The 23,020-nt window shown below is 38.7% G+C and overlaps 1 protein-coding gene across 6 annotated transcripts in view; it reads left to right on the top strand.

Moving 5' to 3' along the window:
• The window catches only part of ADAM23 (ADAM metallopeptidase domain 23), a 200,124-nt gene that overhangs the window by 88,709 nt on the left and 88,395 nt on the right, over positions 1–23,020 (top strand). For all 6 annotated transcript variants that reach the window (XM_058707552.1, XM_058707532.1, XM_058707542.1 and 3 more), the window contains exons 4-8: positions 2,729–2,792; positions 12,626–12,708; positions 13,908–13,971; positions 18,870–18,942; positions 22,623–22,699. In XM_058707552.1, the coding sequence (XP_058563535.1) occupies positions 2,729–2,792; positions 12,626–12,708; positions 13,908–13,971; positions 18,870–18,942; positions 22,623–22,699 (361 nt within the window). The remainder of the gene's footprint in view (positions 1–2,728; positions 2,793–12,625; positions 12,709–13,907; positions 13,972–18,869; positions 18,943–22,622; positions 22,700–23,020) is intronic.

Below are 23,020 nucleotides of genomic sequence, written 5' to 3'. Positions count from 1 at the left end.
ACTCAGCAGGTGTCGGTTAAGGGCCTACCATGTGCTAGGGATTATGCCACGTGCTAGAGATGACGCGTTGAGTGACAGAAACAGTGTTAAGGGAGAGTGCCGTGATCAGACAGGAAGAAAGGATGGAGCAAATGGGAAGGTGGTGCTTTTTATAGGAGGTGGAGAGTAAAATGGTGCAGTGACAGGAGCGTATGGTGTTACGTTCAGCTCAGTGTCTGTCACAGGCCCTTCTAGAAGTCTCTTTTTTTCTTTTTTGAGACTGTCAAATGCAGGAGATGTTAGATGTCCACAGTGAGGGAAAAGCCCTTTAAAAGGGGTAAGTAGGATAATTAAAGTGACCTTTATCAGGGGCACCTGAGAGGCTAAGTCGGTTAAGCAACCGACTTCGGCTCAGGTCATGATCTCATGGTTCGTGAGTTCGAACCCCATGTCGGGCTCTGTGATGACAGCTCAGAGCCTGGCACCTGCTTCGGATTCTGTGTCTCCCTCTCTCTCTACCCCTCCCCTGCTCATGCTTTGTCTGTCTCTTTCAAAAGTAAGCATTAAAAAAAAAGTGACCTTTATCAGATTTGGCAGTCAATGGTTAGAATACCTTTGTCATCACAAGCAAATAACTTTGTTTTCAACTCTTAGACATGCTTCAGTGATTGTGTGGTTGAGAATCTTGAAAATAATGCAGAGAGAGATAATTAGAGGGTAGTTAGTGAAGCCCCTCTGCCTCCTCAGAGAAATGTTACCATCAATAGCCTTGTTTATGTATATTCACAGTGCTGGTAGCTGACTTAATTAACTAGATATGAAAGAAGTTTCTACACCCTGTCAGGTATTTTTAAGTACATAGAATTAAGATGTCCTTACATTGACTCTTACTTAGATTTAATAAAAAAAAAAGTTTATTTTTGAGAGAGAGAATGAGCTCGAGTGGGAGGGGGAGAGAGAGGGAGGCAGAGGCTCCAAAGACGGCTCTGCACTGACAGCAGAGAGCCCGACGTGGGGCTTGAACTCACGAACTGTGAGATCGTGACCTGAGCCAAAGTCAGATGCTCAACCAACTGAATCACCCAGGTGCCCCAAGATTTTTAAAAGGGAATGAGTAGATGTACCCATAATTTAGTTTCAAATGTAGAAACATCAGTAGATATACATTTGATTAGTAATTTCAGTAGAAAAGCGTACCAGCATCTGCCTTATTTCTGTGTTGTAAAGGTTGGCCTTCGGCTTACGTGGGGACTATCCTGGATGCACATGTGGGCCTCCCCCTCTGTTGACTGGCTCCAGGCTGCCTCCAGTCTTCCTCACTGGGGCATGTTAGAACTGCATCAGGTGCAGTTCTCAAAATGATGCAAAACCACTGAGTTCTTCCATACTTCTGTTAAAGAAGTAGTGTCAAGACTTCCTACCAAGAAAACCTACATGTAGGCAGAACCATAGAAAATAGAATGTCAGCGTAGGAAGGGACCTGAGGAATCATCTACTCCAGCCCATCCTTCTGCAGAAAGGCAAGTGGAGGCCTCAAATTAGGGCACACATCTGGCTCATACATGGTGGAGCCTACTTTTGTCCTCCACTTACCATTCGGATGAAATGAATTGAACTCTTTATAGCCCTTGTGCAGTGCCCGAACATAGTGAGTGGTCAGCACATGTGAGTCATCATTTGTCATCAGCATTTGTAGTCGCAGAGACCAGAGAGGAACCCGGATGCCCTAATAGTGCCGTGCTCTTTGCGTGGCTCGTATTTTGCATTCCCCACATGTGTAGGGAGAAATGTGTTTGAAGAAGCTGAATTGAAATAAAAGCAGTGATGGCCTCAGAGCGCTCATTGCTGAGCACGTACTTGGTGCTGAGCTCTGGGCTAAGCCATGCATGTGCTTTCATTAACTCTCCAACATCCCATGAGATTCGTACTCTCTGTCGCCTCCATTTGACTCATGGAAAGGCTGAGGTGGGTAACTTGCCCGTGGTCACACCACCAATATGGGGCCGAGCTAGGCTTTAAATCCTGCTTTGCCCGATTCAAAGTCTATGTTGTTAACTGTCATTTTATTCTAAGGGTTGGCAAACTATGGCCCGTAGGCCACATCTAGCATACCTGTTTTTGTACAGTCCTCAAGCTAAGAATGTTTTTTTTTTTTTTGCATTTTTAAATGGTTGAAAAAATTAAAGAAGAAACAATTTCATGACACATGAAAATTGTGTGAAATTCGTATTTCAGTGTGCATAAATGAAGTCTTGTTGGAATATAGCTATGCTCATTTGTTTACATTGCCTGTGTCTGGTTTTGTGCTAACTCAGAGGAGTTGAGTAGTTGTGACGGAGACTATGTGGCCTGAAAAGCCTAAAATATTTTTACTCTATACTTTTCCTCAGTGATTATGTTTTGAGATTCCAGTTATTTAGAGCATAATTGTGGGATTTTTATAGGGTCTGTCTCCTCCTGTTACTGGCTTTTTCTGTTTGTTCCATATCAGTGAACCTATCAGTCAAATGATGCATCATGTGAATAAAAAGAATTCATTCTTATGTTATCTATATTTTGTCTTTGTAAACAGAGTGAGGAATGATTTGTTCCTGGATAACAGTCGAGGCTTTTGATGAGAACCTGTTCTTATTGTGGACTGCAGCTCTTTGTGGTTTATAGGCTCCTTGCAGACGTCTATTGAGCTGATTATTTTTAAACCTCCAAGTGTCTTAGATGCAGAAATCACTCTATTTTCTTTCCTTTGTAGTGGTTTGCTGTCTTCTGATTATGTGGAGATCCACTATGAAAATGGGAAACCACAGTACTCTAAGGTATGGTTAATAGCATGGGAATCCTGTAGCATAAATATACTCAATCATAGGATTGTTCATTGCACACTGCATCGTTTTGATGTCTATCTCAATAAAATTATCTGTTCTCTTGTACAAGGGTACTAATTTTAAATTTCAAATAAGTTTAGGATAAATTTGTTAAGACTTACAAATGTTTGAGATAACATTGGAGATTCTGTGGATTCAGGCCCATAAAGATATAATTATTGTTTTGGTTATACATACTGTTATCTTCTGTCAGTGGATGGTATGGAGAGCTATACAGTTCCATATCAATACCTTCAAGGAGTAGACAACCAACTCATGGTCATAGAATCTGAACCATAAGACTGGATGGACTACTAGAATGGCTCTTCAGTCCAAGTGACTTTGGTGCCCAAGAAGGGCAGAGGTCAGGTTGGGGAAGGGAGATTCAGGGAACACTCTCCCTCTTAACCTTCACAACAGTTTTGGGAGATGGATATTATTGTTTCTGTTGTGCAAAGCAAGAAATTGAGGCCGAAAGAAGACAAATCAACCTACTCAAGGCCCCCATGCATTGTAATACAAAGGTAATTGGGTACTTGATTTCCTTAGTTGGAGTTTAGCCGTTCTCTTAACAGAATGTCAATAAGGAGCAAGCAGGTTTAGATTAAAATGAGGTTATTGGTATGTAAGGAAGACAGTCATCTCCACCAGTCAGGATGAAAATCCCTGGAATGGCTACATTCAGAGACTCTGATTTGTAGGAAGTCTACGGAGTGCCACTGAGCCTAAGCAGTGTCTGCAGGGTGGATACCACAGGTACAGGAGAGGAAATAGGGAAAGAAAATATAGTGGGAAACACTGGATTCCTTCCCCCCTCCCCATATTGCTAATGAGTATTGGCGCAGAAGTGGGCCTTTTATGTGTGGGCTTGCTGGGTTGTACAGCAAGAACTGGGTTTTTCCAGTGTGACAGCCTCTCAGCAAATATTTGTGGGTGACCTTAATTGTAAACACTGCCCAGGGGGTTATGGAATTTCTCAGGATTTACAACTGTGCAATTAAGTGGGCACATTTGTATTTTGATGTGTGTTTTAAACCTCTGAATTTTATGTCACAGATTAAGGACTTCAGTTATTATTCTTACTATTCTGTCAGTTCTTGCCTGAGGCTTCATCTTGGGGGTTGTTGAATCTCCCTAAAAGTTAATGCTGTGGAAAGCAAGCAGAAATGCTAAATCAAGCACGGGAACGGTGCTTTCTGGCATTTGTACAAACCGAAGCTTCCGTCAGCTGTGCCAGGGCCCCGAGCACTGCGGATGCTGAATCATGAGTCTGGAGTAGAGAAGATTGCATGAGAACTTTATGAACTCAGCAAAGGAGCCACCTTTGCAGGCCACAGTAACCTGAGTCAAACTTCTCACTAACAAGTTCAGTCAGTTTTTTTTAGAAGCGGAGTAGCTAATTGGCCTCCAGAGGTTATTAGAGGTCCCAGAAGGAAGCCTTGTCATCAACAAGACACATCGAATCTCATATCAGTTATAACTAGAATTTAAAAGAAAGGGCATTTAAACTCTGGCAAAGGAAGTGTTTACTGCAGTTTGTTTTTGTTTTCATTGCTTTTCTCTTATTTATGCCTCATTTTCTCCAAACAGATCACATTTCCAAACTTATTTTCTCCCGATATAATGAATTAAGCATAACAGTCTGTTTTTTATGTGTCTATATTTACATATATACCCCAGAAACTGAGTTGACATGGTGCACTATCTTGAAGCAGAATTAAATAAAATTTTTTTTTAAGTTTTTATTTCTTTTTGGGAGAGAGCGAGCAAGAGAGAGAGAGAGAGGGAGCGCAAGCAGGGAAAGGGCAGACACACACACACACACACACACACACACACACACACACAGAATCTGCAGGCTCCAGGCTTTAAGCTGTCAGCACAGAGCCCAATGCAGGGCTCAAACTTGCGAACTGTGAGATCATGACCTGAACTGAAGTCCAACGCTTAGCCAACTGAGCCACCCAGGTGCCCCTTGAAGCAGAATTTTTAAGAAAGCTAATAACATTATAAACATTTTAGCATATTAAATAATCCTCTAGACTTTTATTTCTAAAAATACATAATATTCTTTCCTATTAATTTGCCATAATTTATTTTGAAATCCCATAGTAATAGACATTTAAATTGTTCCCAAACTTTCACTATACAAATAATTATAAGGAAAGGCCCTCCTGATACATGTTGAGCACATCTTTAATAATTGCTTAAGGATTAATTCTGAGAATGGGATTTTCTGTGTCAAAGAATTGGTACTTTTCTTTAAAGGCTTTTGGTACATACTGATAGTTTTTCTTTTTGAAAGTTTATTTAGATCCACCACACTTCCGCTACAATTACACACGGTTTTTAAAACTTTCTTTTTAAACTTCACATTGCCTTACATGTTAAGAAAATCTTTGTTTTCTTTGTTTCACAGAGTACCAGTGAAGGAAATTAACATGTAAAGATGATTAGGTCCATTAAACCTGTTTCAACCCAGTGTGCAACTTTTCTTCCAAAGGCTTCAAACTATTTAGACAAAAGTATTTGTATACACACACACACACACACACACACACACACACTGGAAAGAATTACTTGGAAAGAAATGGAAAGAATACAAAGCTTATTTGGCTTTGACCTTAAATATAAATGTGGACATTTAAAATATTCTGGAAATTAGTTTCAGATAGAATGATGAATCCTCCCTTGGAGAAGCTTGTCTAGTTCCTGCTTCGCCACCACCAAGCCTCTACCTAGTTCCCACTTTTTGCTAAGAAAGACCAATGTCTTGGGCTTTTATTTTTATTGGACAAAAGTGGGGTATAAGGACTTCTTTCCTTGTGGAGCAAAGATAGGAACTGGAGAGGTAAAGAAATTAAGTAGTCAGGATAGAATAGGTGCCAGGCATCAGTATGAATGTGGAAGAACTTTGGTTCTGCCTTCCACAGAGCAAGAGCTTTTGTTAGAATTCCTACACGGTGCTTTACGCACACTATATGGTAAAATAACTTCGTTGATTTGTTGATCAACTTTGTTGATGAACCTACTAAAAACGAGTTAATTTTTACCGTTTTAGTTCTTGTAAAAGAATTAGGTATCAGTATGAGAGTGTAAAAGTACTTTTCAACTTTAACATATTTCTATTAAGTCCCTGTTACGTGAACCAATAACTTTGAGTGCTTACTAATACTTTGGTTTCAATTCTGCTGATGAAAAGAACTATCAGCTGGCCAGCAATATGAGCCTCAACAGATTGATGCTGGACTCCTATCCCTGCTTCCCTCTACATTATTACTCTTTATCATTATTGGGTGGGGAAAAGGCCCTTTCCTGGCTCTGTTTACTCACCCTGGCTTCTTCCTGTCCCCTTGCTCACTCCCACCCTAGAAGGAAGAGCAGTTCAACTGATGGGAAGGAGTTGGGTATGTCTGTGTAGTTCTTATTCCTGTCTTTCATGGTGTCCATTTCCTTATAGGAAGAGCACAATTTCTGTACTTTTCCACACTCTAAGTTGCACAGTGGCAGCCCAGGGTGTGTGTGTGTGTGTGTGTGTGTGTGTGTGTGTGTGTGTGTGTGTTGGTGGTGGGGGTTTGTTGTTCCGTGTTGTCTACCCCTGGGTTGGTAAGTGTAGCCACCTCACGGGTGAAGCATTAGCAGACCTACTGGATTCTCAGCTAATCCTCTCCTCTGGTATATCAAAAATTAAGGTGGCACTTTGATCTGTTTCAGTACTGTTTCAGCCCTGGGTCACTCTCTCATTTGATTTTTAAACTTGTGTGGGTACCGCTTCACACACTCTAGGATACCTGTAACCAAGGTGCTGGCAACAGTTAAATGTTGGTGAGGACATGAAGAGCTAGGACCCTCATCTACTTCCGGTAGGAATGTACAATGTTGGAGCTGCTTTGGAAAACATCCTGACAGTTCCTCAAAAAGTGAAGCAGAGAATTACCTATGACCCAGCTGTTCAACTCCCGAGTAGATATCCAAGTGAACCGAAAACATAGGGTTAAGCAAAAACTTGGACATGGATGTTAACAGCAGCCTTGTTCGTAATTATTCAAAAAAGTAGAGGGGCGCCTGGGTGGCGCAGTCGGTTAAGCGTCCGACTTCAGCCAGGTCACGATCTCGCGGTCCGTGAGTTCGAGCCCCGCGTCAGGCTCTGGGCTGATGGTTCGGAGCCTGGAGCCTGTTTCCGATTCTGTGTCTCCCTCTCTCTCTGCCCCTCCCCCGTTCATGCTCTGTCTCTCTCTGTCCCAAAAATAAATAAAAAATGTTGAAAAAAAAAAAAGTAGAAACAACCCAAATGGCCATCAACTGATGAATAAATAAGATGTGATATAGTCACACAAGGGAATTCTATTCAGCCACAAGTGATGAAGTACGAATACAAGGTACGGCACGGATGAATCTTGTAAACATTATGCTAAGTCAGAGAAGCCAGCCATGAAGGACCATATGCTATATGATTCCATTTATTTAAAATGTGTAGAATAGGCAAATCCATGAAGACCAAAGGTAGGATATGGCTGCAAGGGCTGGGGTAAGGAGGGATGGGAAGTGACTGCTAAGGGGTACAAGATTTCCTTTTGAGGTGCTGAAAATATCCTGGAATTAGGGGTGATGGTAGCATAAGTCTGTGAGTGTACTAAAGGCCACTGAATTATACTCTTCAAAAGGGTGAATTTTCTGGCTTGTCAGTTATATCTTAAAGAAAACATAACCCCTCGGGTGGGGAATGGGGACTTACGTACCCACCTTCTCAACAAACATGAATCCTTTGCTCCTTTAAGATTGGTCTTGTCATTCAGGCTCATAAATAAGTCATCTGTATTCATTAAACACACACCGATTTAGCTTACTGTGATCTAGTCCCTGTTCTAGGTACTGGATGTACATCAGTGAACCACGCAGATAAAAATCCCTGTCTTTGTTCTTTTCTTTATCACTATAATCACATCACCCTCCTAGAAGTTTTTGTGCTTTTTTTAAAATCAAATCATCACCATGGCTCAGTTCAAGCTCACTTCTTCATGGAGCGTTCTTGGCAGGGATTCCTATTGGAGGAAAATGAGCCTCTGTGGGCATGGCTCCTGGCCGGGAAATTTAAAAAATTCAAGAGAGCAGACAGCAGTGGGTCCTCACAAAGCTATTTTAAGTTTGAATAGGATAATTTTGTATGAACTGTTAAAAATTTACATAGCATTGGTACAGCTAAACTGTGTTAATACTTGAATATTTTTCTCCTATTGAGTTTAATGAAGGTAAACTAAATTGGTATTGGGGTCGCAAGTTCCCTGATTTTCTGAAAAAATTTTTTCGTTTCCTTATGCTGCGGTATTCAAATTCAGGTATATGTGTCCAGGGAAAGATATCTTTTTCTCTTTTGCTATCAGCCATCTGACGTGTTAAATAGATTGATAGACCCTGATGATTGATAAGTTTGAATGTAAAGATATGCATGTAGAATAATCATTTGAACAGAGTGTCAAATTTCATTATTATATTCAGCACCTGGAATATCAAAACATACACATTCGTGAGTTAAGACCTGTGTAGTTTTTTTCTCAAATGTTTACCCAGAAGGGCAGGAGTTTATTTGAGCTTTTTTAAGCAATGACGATAATAATAACTGGTTGGCAGACCTTTACTGACGTGCAGGTGAGCTAGTTAAACAGACACAAAGGTAGAGCAATTTTAGAATAAATCAAATTGAAACAATAAGTTCTATTTTCCAATAGGTTGTATTTAAAGTGAGTAGAATCAAACTGTTTCCGTCATTTGATCGATAATACCAGGGAACCAAATCTTTGTTTCTCCCTACACATTATTAGCATTGGACTCACAGAGCTGTCATCCCAAGCCACCTCTGATTAGGAAGTGTTTTAAAGGATACACACTCAGTGTTCCATTACTTGCAGGAATGGCCTGGTGGTTTCCAATGGGGTTCTGAGCTTGGAAACCTCCTGGAGCAAAGTTGCTATTATTTAAGCGTTATCTGACTTGCAGAGTGTTCACCTGTGTGGCAGTGGTAGGTTGGGGAGCATATGTACTAGGATTTTTAAGTTCCTTCGAGTGGCCAATAATTTCCATGTATCAGATGCTCTGTATTTGTTGAATTTAAATAACCGACGGACAGTTTTGAATTCGAATATGCTGATGCCTGTGGGGACTCATATAGACTTATGTCATGTGCTGAATGAGCCCATTTGGGTTGTCCTGCCTGCTGTTGGCCTAGTCACAGATCTGTGATGCGCTCACAAGTGCTGATCTGGAAGTGGCTGGGCAGTGCTATAGAACTGTCTGAGTCCTTCCCAACTGGGGAAAGAAACACTAACTCGAGAGCCTGAAAACGTGGCATTCAGTTTGGTTTCTTGCTGTCTTTAGCAGTCTTTTAACACTTTGTCTCCCTATCTGTACATGGAGATAGTAGTTACTGTGAGACAATGAGTGTTCAAGATGGTTCGATCCTTGGGTGGAAGGCACCCCCAGAGCTGACTACCCAATGTCACTGCTCACAAATTCTCTGGGAGTGGCCTCTTTGCACTATTATCGCTGTTACCCAAGAGGAAATGCCTCTTCTCGGTTAGGATTTACTGGATATGAAATACTTCAATAGGTTCCTTTGCACTGGTATTTATAAAAGGCTACATATATCTGGAGAGTTGCCAAATAGTATTTGTATGGTAATGCCTTCTTAAAAACTTATAAATTTAGTAATAAGAAACTCAGAAAATCCTCGCATACTACCAAATACTAACTTAGAGTCTGCCAAATTGCTCACAGTGCTTAATATAACTATAGAATTTAGATGTTCAAGCTTTCTAATGATAACAAACATCAGGGATTTCATGTTACCTCAAGTCTTATTTAAGGTTCAGAAAATATGGTGATTCACCTTCATATACATGGAGAACCAAAACAATTATTTCAGATAATATCCTATCTTAATTAAAACAACTAGCAATGACCTTTGTACTGAGAGAGCATCAACCTTCAGTTTCCAATGTGAATGAAGCTTAAGTCTAAGAAAGGACTTGGAAATATTTTCTGGGAGAAAAAAGATTATTTTTAGGAAAATCTGGGATATACAGCTTTTCTTAGAAAGGTCAGGTAACTTTGACAGGGTTTGCTATGCTTTTCTAATAATCACCTGACTTAAGATAGCCTCTTGGTGTGATACAAAGTGCTAAATAACCAGTTAGATGGAATTTACAGGTCCCTGTGGTTGTTTTTAGAATCATGTGAAGAGTTTGGAATTTAATTGCAGAATATTGACCCGGATTCCCAAATTGCTGAGATGTGTGATACCATTTGTCCTTATAAGTCCCAGTGTTGACTATGCAAATAAAACTTGTCATATTACATACACGTCAATATTTATATAAAAGGTTGCTTTTTGAGAACCAAACCCTATACAAATGCAACCTTTTACAAGATACTAACAAGGTTGTAATACAAAATTTAGACAACCAGCACTGGAAATGTGTATTATAGTCTCGAGGAGGAAAGAAACTGAGTTGGTTGGGGAGTGGTCATTTGATGTATGGGTAGACACCCTTAGTCACCGACGAGCCTCTGAGACTATGGTAGTACAGTATAATGAGCAGTGATCAAAATAACTGTAAATCATTGAGAAAAGTCAAAGTGTGTCCAGTACATTCTATTTAAGAAAACCAATAAGAAGCTTCTGGTTAAACAGTGGACTCAATGCTTATATTTATCTCTATTCCATCCCGTTAACCTACTCAAATAATAGTTAAAGAATAAAAAAGGATATAAACCCACAAGGACAAAGACAGGAGAAGAAAATACTGCAGACAAGAGGTATCCATAAAATTTTGGGAGATAGAAAGCAGGTGGATGAGGGGTAACTGTGGGGTTTGCGCTTCGTCTGTTCTGCTAATTTCCATTAGGGGAAAACCAAGAAGAAGCAAGCCAATTGAAGAGCCAGGAATTGAAGACACATGAAAACAGAAGGGTTGATTGAAAGTGTGTGTGGAGGGCACTTACAGCCATATAGCCAGGCAGACATCACTTCTCTACTCTAATAGAAGAACTCCATTTATAGAGAAAAATGGAAAGGAGGGAATTATCAGAGAAATAATAAAGGTTTCCTAGAACTGAAGTTCATGCATTTTCTTTTTTAAAACAATTTTAAATGTTCATTATTTATTTTGAGAGAGAGAGAGAGAATATCCCAACCACCATTCCCACTGCTAGTACAGAGCCTGACATGGGGCTCGAGATCATTACCTGAGCAGAAACGAAGAGTCAGATGCTTAACTGACTGAGCCACTCAGGCGCCTCTGCATTTTCTTGATTAAAAGGTTTGACAGAATGCTCAGCACAGTGAAAAAGCAAAGACCTGCTCCAAAGCATGTTATGAGATTTCATAAAAATGGGGATAAGTAAAATTCCCTCAATTTCTCTTGAAAGGGGAAATTCTATTTTATAAAAAAATATCTAACATGAGAATAACGTCCATTTCTCAGCAGCAACATCAGAAGTTGTGCACAATGCTGTTGAAATGCCAAGAGAAAGTAATTTCCAATCTAGGATTCTCTACCCATCCAAATGATTGATCTAGGGTGAAGATGGAAAAAGAAAATTTTATATGTGCAAGTTCTCACCAAATCTATTTTCCATGATCACTTTTTCAAGAAAGTACCAGAAGATGTGTACCTTCAAAAAAAAGGGAAGGTGAAACCATGGATGGAGAAGACATGGGGTCTAGGATTCTATATAGAAGGGAGGCAGAAGACTTCCCAAGATGACCGACCCTACACAGAACTCCTGGTTGGTGGCTCTGCATCAGGCCTGGCCGGAGGTTGAGGGGAGACAAGAGGGCTGTCTGTAGGAGTAAAATGCATGTGATAAATTACCTGATATGTCTGACCATAGGAGAGGAGTTGTAGATAATATTTCAGACAATGAGAAAGATGTCAGTGCTCAATACATGGGAAAATAAGCCAGCAAGTAAACGAATCAAAACATCTCAAAAAGTTAAAAGTGGACCAAGAACGAAAATGTAATCATAGTGACACAGCTGTGAACAGTATTTGCAGAGTCATAATGAAAACACTAAATACCAATTTAACCAAAAACTGGTGATGTGGATTGGCATGTATTGGGAGCAAGAGAGGTTTTCAAGATTCTACATTAGGAAGATAATTTCTAAAGTGAAATAAACCAGGATGTAGCAGTATAAATATTCCATTGAGAAATACATAGGCAAACAGTAGGAGAAATCGATAAAAGAGTTAAAGATCGTTGCCATGGAGGCGGGGAGAGAGGGAGAAAGTAACTGCTCTATTTTTTTAAATAGTTCTTGTAGTTACTACTTGAATTTGAAAGTTAAGTTCATATAATGCTTCTGAAAAAATTTTAAACTAATTTAAAAGGTAGGAAAGCAAATAATAAGGTTTTACGTAGCTTTCCATCAAACACAATTATTAGCAACACCTCTGGGGTCTCTCCTCAGGTAGGTAGAAGACCTTATTCCATAACAACATCAGGTACGTATCTACTTTCTTACATGTTTACAAAAAGTGCATAAGTTGTACCAGTTGCTTTGGTTTTTTATTCCTGTTATGGTTTTTTTTCTCCTTCATTAAATTTAATAACACAACATCATCATAGAAAAGCTGAAAAATTGCTTAGTGCCTTTTCAGATTTCATATCAACCAAGAGCAGTTTCTAGGACCATCTTTGCCATTCTTTTGGTTCACAGAAGCTTCTATAAGAGTGAATGATGACAAAGAAAGCTTTGTTAATCAATTAACCCTTCTGCTTTGTAGGGTGGGGAGCACTGTTACTATCACGGAAGCATCCGAGGTGTCAAGGACTCCAGAGCAGCTCTCTCAACCTGCAACGGACTTCAGTATGTGGGATTCTCAATGGGAGAGTGGATTTGCTTTCATCCATTCACTGTTTCCATCTTTTCTTTCACAGATGTTTGTTGTAGTCAATCTTCTGGGCTGGTCCCATGTTCTGTTAACATTTAAAGTTTGCAGGAGATTCAGAGATGAAACAAGCGATTACACAGATTAATATTTAATTGCCATTCTGGTAATTGGAACTGTGAAGGGGAGCATCAGGGACTTATGGGGTGACCAGGGAGGTCCAGGAAGGTTTCCCAGAAGTGCCAGAGGACAAGCAGTCAGGTGGTATTGGTCAGGTGAGGATGGGGGGCCAAAGAGAGAAGTTCGTACATCGACTTCAAGGCAGTCTCTAGAAAAACCTCTTTAAACACCTTTTAGATGCAAATAGTAACACTTGATGTAAGGATCTAGTTGTGGCCATGGGGTGGAAAAGGATCTTGAAAATCTTATCTTGCTATACCTCTCAAAATTAAATGCAACAGAGTCATACTGCTTAATGGAAATTCACGATTTGCAGCCATAAATATACTTCTGTTTTCGTCTTCAGAATCAGAAGGTTTTTATTTTTTTATTTTTTTAAAGTTTGTTAAAATGAGAGGGAGAGAGGCAAAGAGAGAGGGAGAGAGAGGTTTCCAAGCAGGCTCCACGCTGTCAGCACGGAGCCCCATGCGGGGCCCGATCCCACGAACTGTGAGATCATGACCTGAGCTGAAATCAAGAGTTGGAGGCTCAACTGATCTAGCCACCCAGGCACCCCAGAATCAGATGGCTTTAGATTATTCTAATGCACAAATTACCTATTTTCTTAGAGATGATGTTGGATTTGTGTAACCAGAAATTTGTACTAGTTGTACATTGTCTGGAATTATAACTTGACATACTGGAACTGTATGAATAGTCTTGTTCCAGATTAATCATCTGATCTGTCCATTTTGTTTCAAAAATCAATTATAACATTTATAATACGTATGCCTGTGGGATACACTTTAATACTTCCTGTAGCCTATCTGCTGTCTAGTACAGTGCTGAGACCACAGTGGGATTCCATACAGATATATGAATTAGATTTGGGGCAGTATAAAGACATTTGTCCAGATATACTCTTCATTTTTAAAGATGCAATATGAAGCTCATTTGCTGTTTCTTGCTGTTTGCCATATTTATTAATTTTCTCCTTGTGTGGTTTCTTGTCTTGTAGTGGTATGTTTGAAGATAATACCTTTGTATATATGATAGAACCACTGGAGCTGATTCATGATGAAGTAAGTCTGTGACCTTAGTTTCCTTATGGTGTTTTATTCTTTTTTTTAAAAAATTTTTTAACATTTATTTATTTTTGAGAAGAGAGAGACAGAGCATAAGGGGGGAGGAGAGAGAAAGAGGGAGACACGGAATCTGAAACAGGCTCCAGGCTCTGAGCTGTCAGCACAGAGCCCGACGCGGGGCTTGAACTCACGGACTGCGAGATCATGACCTGAGCCGAAGTCGGACGCTTAACTGACTGAGCCACCCAGGCGCCTCATGGTGTTTTATTCTGTTATCATTTTGCCTTTGAGCCATAAAGAATATTAAGTGGATGTCAGTGTGCATTTATATGCAACACATTTTTTCAAACGTAGAATGACACCGTGAGTTTTGAAGTTTAAATTGCACATCCCAGGTCTTTTGAGAACGCTGGTGCTGGTGTGTTGAATTTAGAATATGCAGATTATGACCTGCTGAATGGGGGAACACAAGCCACCTACTTAGGCTCAGCAGGTGGCTCCCTTAGCATCCAAGCTCCCACTTCAGGAAAGTGAAATCCATGGTTGTTTGGATTGACGATGCTGTTCCAGTACACTCACACAGGGGAAGTACAGTCATGGGATTTATTACATACAGATCCTGGAATCTGGGGTGGTGGGGCAGTAAGCCAGAGGCAGGGCAGTCTTCCATCCCAGGCCACGAGTGGGCCAGGGATAGAGAGCAGGATAGCAAGCGCCTATTACTTACGAGGTGGTTGGAGTAGAGGTCCCTAACTTTTAGCAGGATTAATTCCAAGTGGTTATTTTATTTTTTTTATTTTTTTATTTTTTTTGAAATTTATTGTCAAATCGGTTCCATACAACACCCAGTGCTCATCCCAAAAGGTGCCCTCCTCAATACCCATCACCCACCCTCCCTTCCCTCCCACCCCCATCAACCCTCAGTTTGTTCTCAGTTTTTAAGAGTCTCTTATGCTTTGGCTCTCTCTCCCACTCTAACCTCTTTTTTTTTTCTTTTTTTTTTCCTTCCCCTCCCCCATGGGTTTCTGTTAAGTTTCTCAGGATCCACATAAGAGTGAAAACATATGGTATCTGCCTTTCTCTGTATGGCTTATTTCACTTAGCATAACACCCTCCAGTTCCATCCACGTTGCTACAAAAGGCCAGATTTCATTCTTTCTCATTGCCACATAGTACTCCATTGTGTATATAAAACACAATTTCTTTATCCATTCATCAGTTGATGGACATTTAGGCTCTTTCCATAATTTGGCAATTGTTGGGAGTGCTGCTATAAGCATTGGGGTACAAGTGCCCCTATGCATCAGCACTCCTGTATCCAAGTGGTTATTTTAAAAGGTGCCCTGGGAAAACCAAAGCAGGAACTGAGAGTGGGAATCCTGAACTCAAGTTCTTATCTAAATGTCCAGACTCTGGGTGTGAGCAGGGTTATCAGGCTGTAAAATGCTTAGGCAGCAGCTCAGAAACACAAAAGTTGTTTTTCTCATCAAACAGGTCACACACCAGTAAGGGATGATAAGAGGTGACAAATCTAGGCTTTTGGAAGTGAAGGCAGTTCTTTCCAGTCTATAGAGCAGAGAGGACATTTTGTTTTGTAGTGGCCATCTTCTTTTCCTTTAAACTAGCTTTTATTACCACCGCTTCTTTAGATAATTGTATACGCATATACCTAACTTTTATGAGCCTAAGAATCTTCAGTGGGGAAATGTGTAGTTGAACTATGATTATATTAGATAGTATTTAGTTTTCTTTAGAGGTAGGGAAAAAAAATGATGCCTACAGTTATGTACAGGCCAGCAACCTAGATAGGAAACCATGAGGGCATTATGCTAAGTGAAATAAGTCAGACAGAGAAAGACAGATCTTGCTTATATATGGAATCTAAAAATACTGAACTCAGAAATAGAGAACAGGTTAGTGGTTACCAGAAGGCAGTGGGGGAAATAGGTGAAAGTGGTCAAAAGGTACAAACTTCCAGTTAGAAGATAAATGAATTCTGAGAGATAATGTACAACTTGGTGACCAGAGTACATTTGTATATTTGAAAGCTGCTAAGACATTAGGTATTAAAAGTCCTCATTACAAGGAAAAAAATTGTAGTTGTGACATGACAGATGTTAACCACACTCATTGTGAAGATTATTTTGCAATATATACATATAGCAGAACATTACTTTGTACACCTTAAACGTATACAACATTATATGTCAAGTTTATCTTAATAAAATTAGGAAAACAAGAAATCATATACTCTTAAGAGTGTTGCTCACTAATAGAATGTAAATAGATCTGAAATTTGGTCTATATTTGTTAGGTATTGTAGTGAAAGCCAACTACAGGCTGGGCACTATTTTAGGTGCTGGGGATAAAGTGGTGAACAAGACAGACATAGAGCCTGAGGCTCATAGAGCTTCTAGTCTACAGGGGGCAGACAGCGATAAACAGGATGAGTAAGTAATTACATATTGTATGTTGGACAGTGGTACGTGCTAAGGAGAAAAAAAAAATGAAGCCAAAACATGAAGGTAGAAGTAAACCTTCATATTAACCATCCAGAGAAGAGCGGAATGAGATGGTAGTTTTGAAGGAGGACTTTCAAAAAATTAGGGAGCTGGAAGAACATTCCAGGAGAACAGCAAATGCCCAGGCCCCGAGGCAGGATTGTTTCTAGCGTGTTGTAGAAACTTTGAGGAACCCCGCTGGTTGGAGAGGGGTGGACAAAGGGGAGAATGGTAGGAGATGAAGACGCTGACAGGCGGCAATAAGGGGAGTCATAGCAGTGAAGAGAGCTGCTAATGGGAAGATAATATTCTGAGAGTGATTGAGTCAGAATATTGCAATCATTTGATGGGGAGGAGAAAACAGTTTTTTTTTTCTCTTTAGAGATTTCACATGTAGATAAAATAAGTTTTGAGACAGGTACTGGTCATTTAGACTGTTGATAATCACAATTGAACAAACACGTATTTTCTTTGTCGTGGCGATGTATATGTAAATACCTTGTAAATTTCACATTTGAGACAGAAATGCCATTAAATTTTAAATGTTTAAACCTGTTTTCTTAAACCTTATCGTTTTTCAACTGGCAAATTTAAAAACTACTGGATAACAAAGATACTCTCCACCCCCCCCCCCACCCCCCGATAAAGACATTTTGACTAAGTAAATGTTTTTCCCCTACTGTAGTGGTAGGGAAATAACTTGTATATGGCAAGATTATTTGACTCGGTCAGCCAAAAATAGGCTTTGATTTCTTGCATTGATGAATGGTCCTGTTACCCTAAACAGACCCCCAAAGAACAAAACAAAAAACCCAAAATAACAACTCCCTAAGCCTCAGAGTTTTTAAAAATATAAAATAAGATCATTTTTCTGTGCATCCCTAATAGGTCAATTTTTCAGGTTTGATGAATTCATAAATGTACATGACTATGTTTAATAAACTGTTGAAAAGGTTTATAAACAAATTGTTATTGTCATAGTATTTCAAGTATTGGTTTTATGTTGTTATACCCATAATCATATTCTTCAGGGGCTGATTGTTACATGTTTAATGCCTTTTCTCTTTTGCCTTCCTCCTTACTGCCTACCTTCTGTTCAAATTAACAATCTGCCCTCGTCTTCACATGGGGAGAGGGAAAAGAACAGTGCTTGAAACTTTTAAATCAGTCAGTTTTTAAAATTGCGCTGCTAATCCAATTGTGAGTTTCATTGCTCTAGATATCATTTCACTTGTTACCAGAATTAAGAATTTACCAAACTGGAATTTAGATTTTTTGATGTTTAGTTTATTATTATTGGTTTTAGTAAGCTTTACAATAAATCAAGTAATATGGATGGGATATTTCTAATGAGAATTCATATTATCTCTCAAGTAATGAGTAGCAAAACTCTTAATTATTGTGAGTCTTTTATGTAATCTATTAAGAACACTCTTTTTATAACTATTTTTCTGATTAAAACTAACACATTGTAGGAAATCTGGAAAGCAAGAGAAGCCAATACTTAACTACATGGTAATTATCCATTATCCCATCCCCAAGAGAGAATTTCTCTTCACCTTTCAGTATACATTCTTCCAGTTTTTCAATGATATGTTCTCATATATGTTTAAAGTAAATGGGATCATTATTCTGTAATAGAATTTTAGCTGAATGATGTATCTCTCTGGGCTGCAATATTTTTATTTGTAAAACAAAGGTAAAATATGCGTTATATAGATCTCTTGCGAGGATTAAATCAGGTACTGTGTACCCTAACAGTATCTGGCACATACAGGCACTCAGTAATGGAAGCTAATAGTAATAACAGTAATGGAAATAAGATGCTTCTAAAAGCGTAGTTACTAGGGCAAAGGATATGAATATTTTCAAGGTCGTTGATAGACATTGCTAAATTTCTCTTTGAACTGTGCTCCCAATTTACTCCTATCAGCAGAGTATGAGAGTGCTTTTTAACTTGCCACCATAATTAACTATGGTTATCATAATTTAAAAACCTTTGCCAACTTGACGGCAAAAATTGGTATGTCTTTTTTTAAATTTGCATTTTGAAGGAGTATTAAAGCATTCATTATATATATATATGTATGTATATATTCGTTGAGCATTTGTGTTTCTTTTTTTGTGAGTTTCCTATCCATTGCTTTGAAGAAAGCTGAAGTTGAAAAGTAGCTAATAAAACTATGCTTTTATCTACACTGGAGCAATTGGATGGTGCTCTATTTTATTTAAAATTAAAGTTTCAATAAGACATACTTTTCATTGTTGATAGCTAAAATATTAGCATATAAATGTTCCCATTTTCAGAAAGATATGGTAGAAAGTTCTAACACTGTTCCAAAGAAGCTTGATCACATCTTGCTTTTTAATTGTCTACCATTGTTTTTGTTTCAGAAAAGCACAGGTCGACCACATATAATCCAGAAAACCTTGGCAGGACAATATTCTAAGCAAATGAAGAATCTCAGTAAGTTCTAATTAAGATAGCCATTTTATATTGTGTAATAGGAGCCGTGACTTGGTGGAGCTCAGTACACGCAGGCTTAGTGGGAGGTGGAATTGGTCAGTGGCGAGCAATGTGGGTGGGCAGTGGCATTGCCTGTGGCGGGCGTGTACTGAGGCTTGGAGAGTCATTGCTGATGGAAATACCGGAATATGAAGCCCGGGAGTAAAGCTCTGTTAGGAACCAGAGAGTGTGGCTAAATTTAATGGTGATCTGCAATCAGGTGCATCCTTAAATTTCTTTGGCAGTTTACTGCCAAATAATAATTTGTATTATCTCTCTCTTATGCTCTGGTCCTGAGGCATCTTAAGCACGCTGATGTTGACAAAAGCTTCTTTTGGATTATTGGGGTATTTGATATTATTTCTGTATATTAATGCCAAAAGTCTTTGATAGTTTATGCAGAATCTTATGCCATACATTATTTTTAATTCTAAAATGAATTAAGCACAGTGAAATTCTCCCAAATTTTCAGATATTGAGGGTCAGGTGGTTGTAGGTCAAATATGCATATTCTAATGAGTCTTGAACAGCTTATTACATTTTGGGTGATGTTTGGAAGAAAATGATATTTGCATTATAAATTAATTAATTTGTGAATTATAAATGGAATTAGATTTGTGACCATGAGGATGTGAAATGTTTAATGATTGGCATACTTTTTTCACCTTAGTTTATTTTGATTTTGAGATGACGTATGTTATCAATGTTGCTGTTCCTTCACGTAGTAATTTTATTTTATTTTATTTTTTTATCATGATAAGTGTGCTGCTTAATCTCCATAACCTATTTCACCCATTTCCCCCCAGCCACCTCCCCTCTGGTAACCATCAGTTTGTTCTCTGTAGTTAAGAGTTTCTTGGTTTGTCTCTTTCTCTCTTTTTTTTTCCTTTGCTCATTTGTTTATTAAATTCCACTTATGCATGAAATCATATGGTAATTGTCTTTGACTGACCTATTTTGCTTAGCATTATACTTTCTAGCTCCATCCATGTTGTTGCAGATGGCAAGATTTCATTCTTTTTTTTCGTGGCTGAGGAATATTCTATTGTATATATATATACCACGTCTTCTTCATCCATTCATCTATTGATGGACACTTGGGCAGTTTTCATAGTTTGGCTATTGTAAATAATGTTGCAGTAAATATAGGAGTGCATGTATCCTTTTGTATTAATGTTTTTGTAGTTTTGGGATAAATATCCATAGTGCTATTGCTGGATTGTAGGGTAGTTCTGTTTTAACTTTTTGAGGAAACTTCATATTGTTTTCCACAATTACTGCACCAGTTTGCATTCCCACCAGTAATGCAGGAGGGTTCCTTTTTCTCCATATGCTCGTCAACACTTGTTTCTTGTGTTGTTGATTTTTAGCCATTCTGACAAGTGTAAGGTGGTATCTCATTGTAGTTTTGGTTTGCGTTTCCCTGATGATGAGTGATATTGAGCATACTTTCATGTGTCTGTTGGCCATCTGTATGCCTTCTTTGGAGAAGTGTCTGTTCATGTCTTCTGCCCATTTTTAATTGGATTATTGTTTTTTGGGTGTTGTATCAGTTCTTTATATATTTTGGATACTGATCCTTTATTGGATGTTATTTGAAAATATCTTTTCCCATTCAGTAAGTTGCCTTTTAGTTTTGTTGATTTTTTCTTTTGCTGTGCAGAAACATTTAATTTTGATGTAATCCCAATAGTTTATTTTTGCTTTTGTTTCCCACGTCTCAGGAGACATAGCTAGTAAAATGTTGCTATGGCTGATGTCAGAGACATTACTGTCTGTGCTCTCTTCAAGGATTTTTATTGTTTCAGGTTTCACATTTAGGTTTCTGATCCATTTGAGTTTATTTTTTATGTGGCAAAAGAAAACAGTCCAGTTTCATTCTTCCAACATGTAGCTATTGTTGAAGAGACTGTCTTTTTTCCATTGTATATTCATTCCTCCTTTGTTGAAGATCAATTTACCATATAATTGTGGGTTTATTTCTGGGTGTTCTGTTCTATTCCATTGATCTATGTCTGTTTTTGTGCCAGTACCATACTGTTTTAATTACTACCACTTTGTAATATAACTTGGAGTTTAGAATTGTGGTACCTTGAGGGGCGCCTGGGTGGCGCAGTCGGTTAAGCGTCCGACTTCAGCCAGGTCACGATCTCGCGGTCCGTGAGTTCGAGCCCCGCGTCAGGCTCTGGGCTGATGGCTCGGAGCCTGGAGCCTGTTTCCGATTCTGTGTCTCCCTCTCTCTCTGCCCCTCCCCCGTTCATGCTCTGTCTCTCTCTGTCCCAAAAAAATAAATAAAAAATGTTGAGAATTGTGGTACCTTGAGTTTTGTTTTTCAGTATTGCTTTGGCTATTTGGTGTCTTTTGTGATTCCATATAAATTTTAGATTGGTTGTTTCTAGTGCTGTGAAAAATCCTCTGGTATTTTGATAGGAATTGCATTAAATCTGTAGATTACTTTGGGTAGTGTAGACATTTTAACAATGTTTGTTCTTCCAACCCGTGGGCATGGAATGTCTTTGCATCATCTTGGATTTCTTTCGTCAGCGTTTCATAGTTTTCAGAGTACAGGTCTTTCACCACTTTGGTTACGTTTATTCCTAGATGTTTTATTGTTTTTGAGGCAATTGTAAAAAGTATTGTTTTCTTAATTTCACTTTCTTCTACTTCATTATTAGTGTATAGAAATGCAACAGATTCCTGTACATGGATTGCATATCCTACGACTTTGCTGAATTCATTTATCAGGTTTTTGGTGGAGCTGTTAGGGTTTTCTGTATATAGTATCATTTCATCTGCAAATAGTGACAGTTTTACTACTTCCTTACCAATATGGATGCCTTTTATTTCTTTATGTTGTCTACTTGCTGTGGCTAGGACTTCCAGTACTATGTTAAATAAAAGTGGTGAGAGTGGAGGTCCTTGTCTTGTTCCTGACCTTAGGGGAAAGGCTCTGTTTTCCATCACTGATTATGATGTTGGCTGTGGGTTTTTCATTTATGGCCTTTATTATGTTGAGGTATGTTCCTTCTAGACCTACTTTGCAAAGGATTTTTATCATGAATAGATGTTGTAGTTTGTCAAATGCTTTTTCTGCACCTGTTGAAATGATCATATGGTTTTTACTCTTTCTCTTATTGATGTAATGTATCATGTTGATTGTTTTGTGGATATTGAACAGCACTGGCATCCCAGAAAGAAATCTCACTTGAATGTGGTGTATGATTTTTTAAAATCTATTGTCAGATTCAGTCTGCTAATATTTCGGTTCATCAGGGATATTGGCCTGTAGTTCTCTTTTTTTGCGGTGTCTTTATCTAGTTTTGGTATCAGGGTGATACTGGCCCTATAGAATGAATTTGGAAGTTTACCGTCCTTTTCTATTTCTTGAAATAGTTTAAGAAGAGTAGGTATTAACTCTTCTTTAAATGGAAGAATTCATCTGTGAAGCCGTCTGCTCCTGGACTTTTATTTTTGAGGAATTTTTTGATTTCTGATTCAATTTCATTGCTGGTAGTGGGTGTGTTCAAAGCTTTTATTTCTTCCTGCTTTAGTTTTGGTAGCTTTACACAATATTTTAAACACATACTCCCATTGAACTGTAGTCAAGTGTAAATTTTGGTATTCTTTTTTCTTTTACACAGGTATGGAAAGCAGTGACCAGTGGCCCTTTTTATCTGAATTGCAGTGGTTGAAAAGGAGAAGAAAGAGAGCAGTGAATGTGAGTGTGGCATTGAATCACGATCAGGGCCGCTTCACTCAGTTAAATTGTGTGCCCAAAATCACATAGTATCTCAGTGTACCTAAAGCAGTTTAAATTTGGGCAACTTCCTCTTACAAACAAAAACAACAAACCAAACTCCTCCTGTGATTTGAGTCTTATGGGCATATCAGCCTTTTCCATTAGTGATATAAACGGATTCCAGTGTCCTATGAACACTGATGGAGCGTATTGTATTAGCTTCCTTTTCAAAGCATGTTCTTACAAAACTTACAGTGTGTTTTTTTCTATTAAAAGTACAGCAGACTTTTTCTCACATGG

This window comes from Neofelis nebulosa, chromosome 2 (assembly GCF_028018385.1).
Source record: "Neofelis nebulosa isolate mNeoNeb1 chromosome 2, mNeoNeb1.pri, whole genome shotgun sequence".
NCBI classification, from domain to species: domain Eukaryota; kingdom Metazoa; phylum Chordata; class Mammalia; order Carnivora; family Felidae; genus Neofelis; species Neofelis nebulosa.
This window is presented reverse-complemented; position numbering and strand designations above follow the sequence as displayed.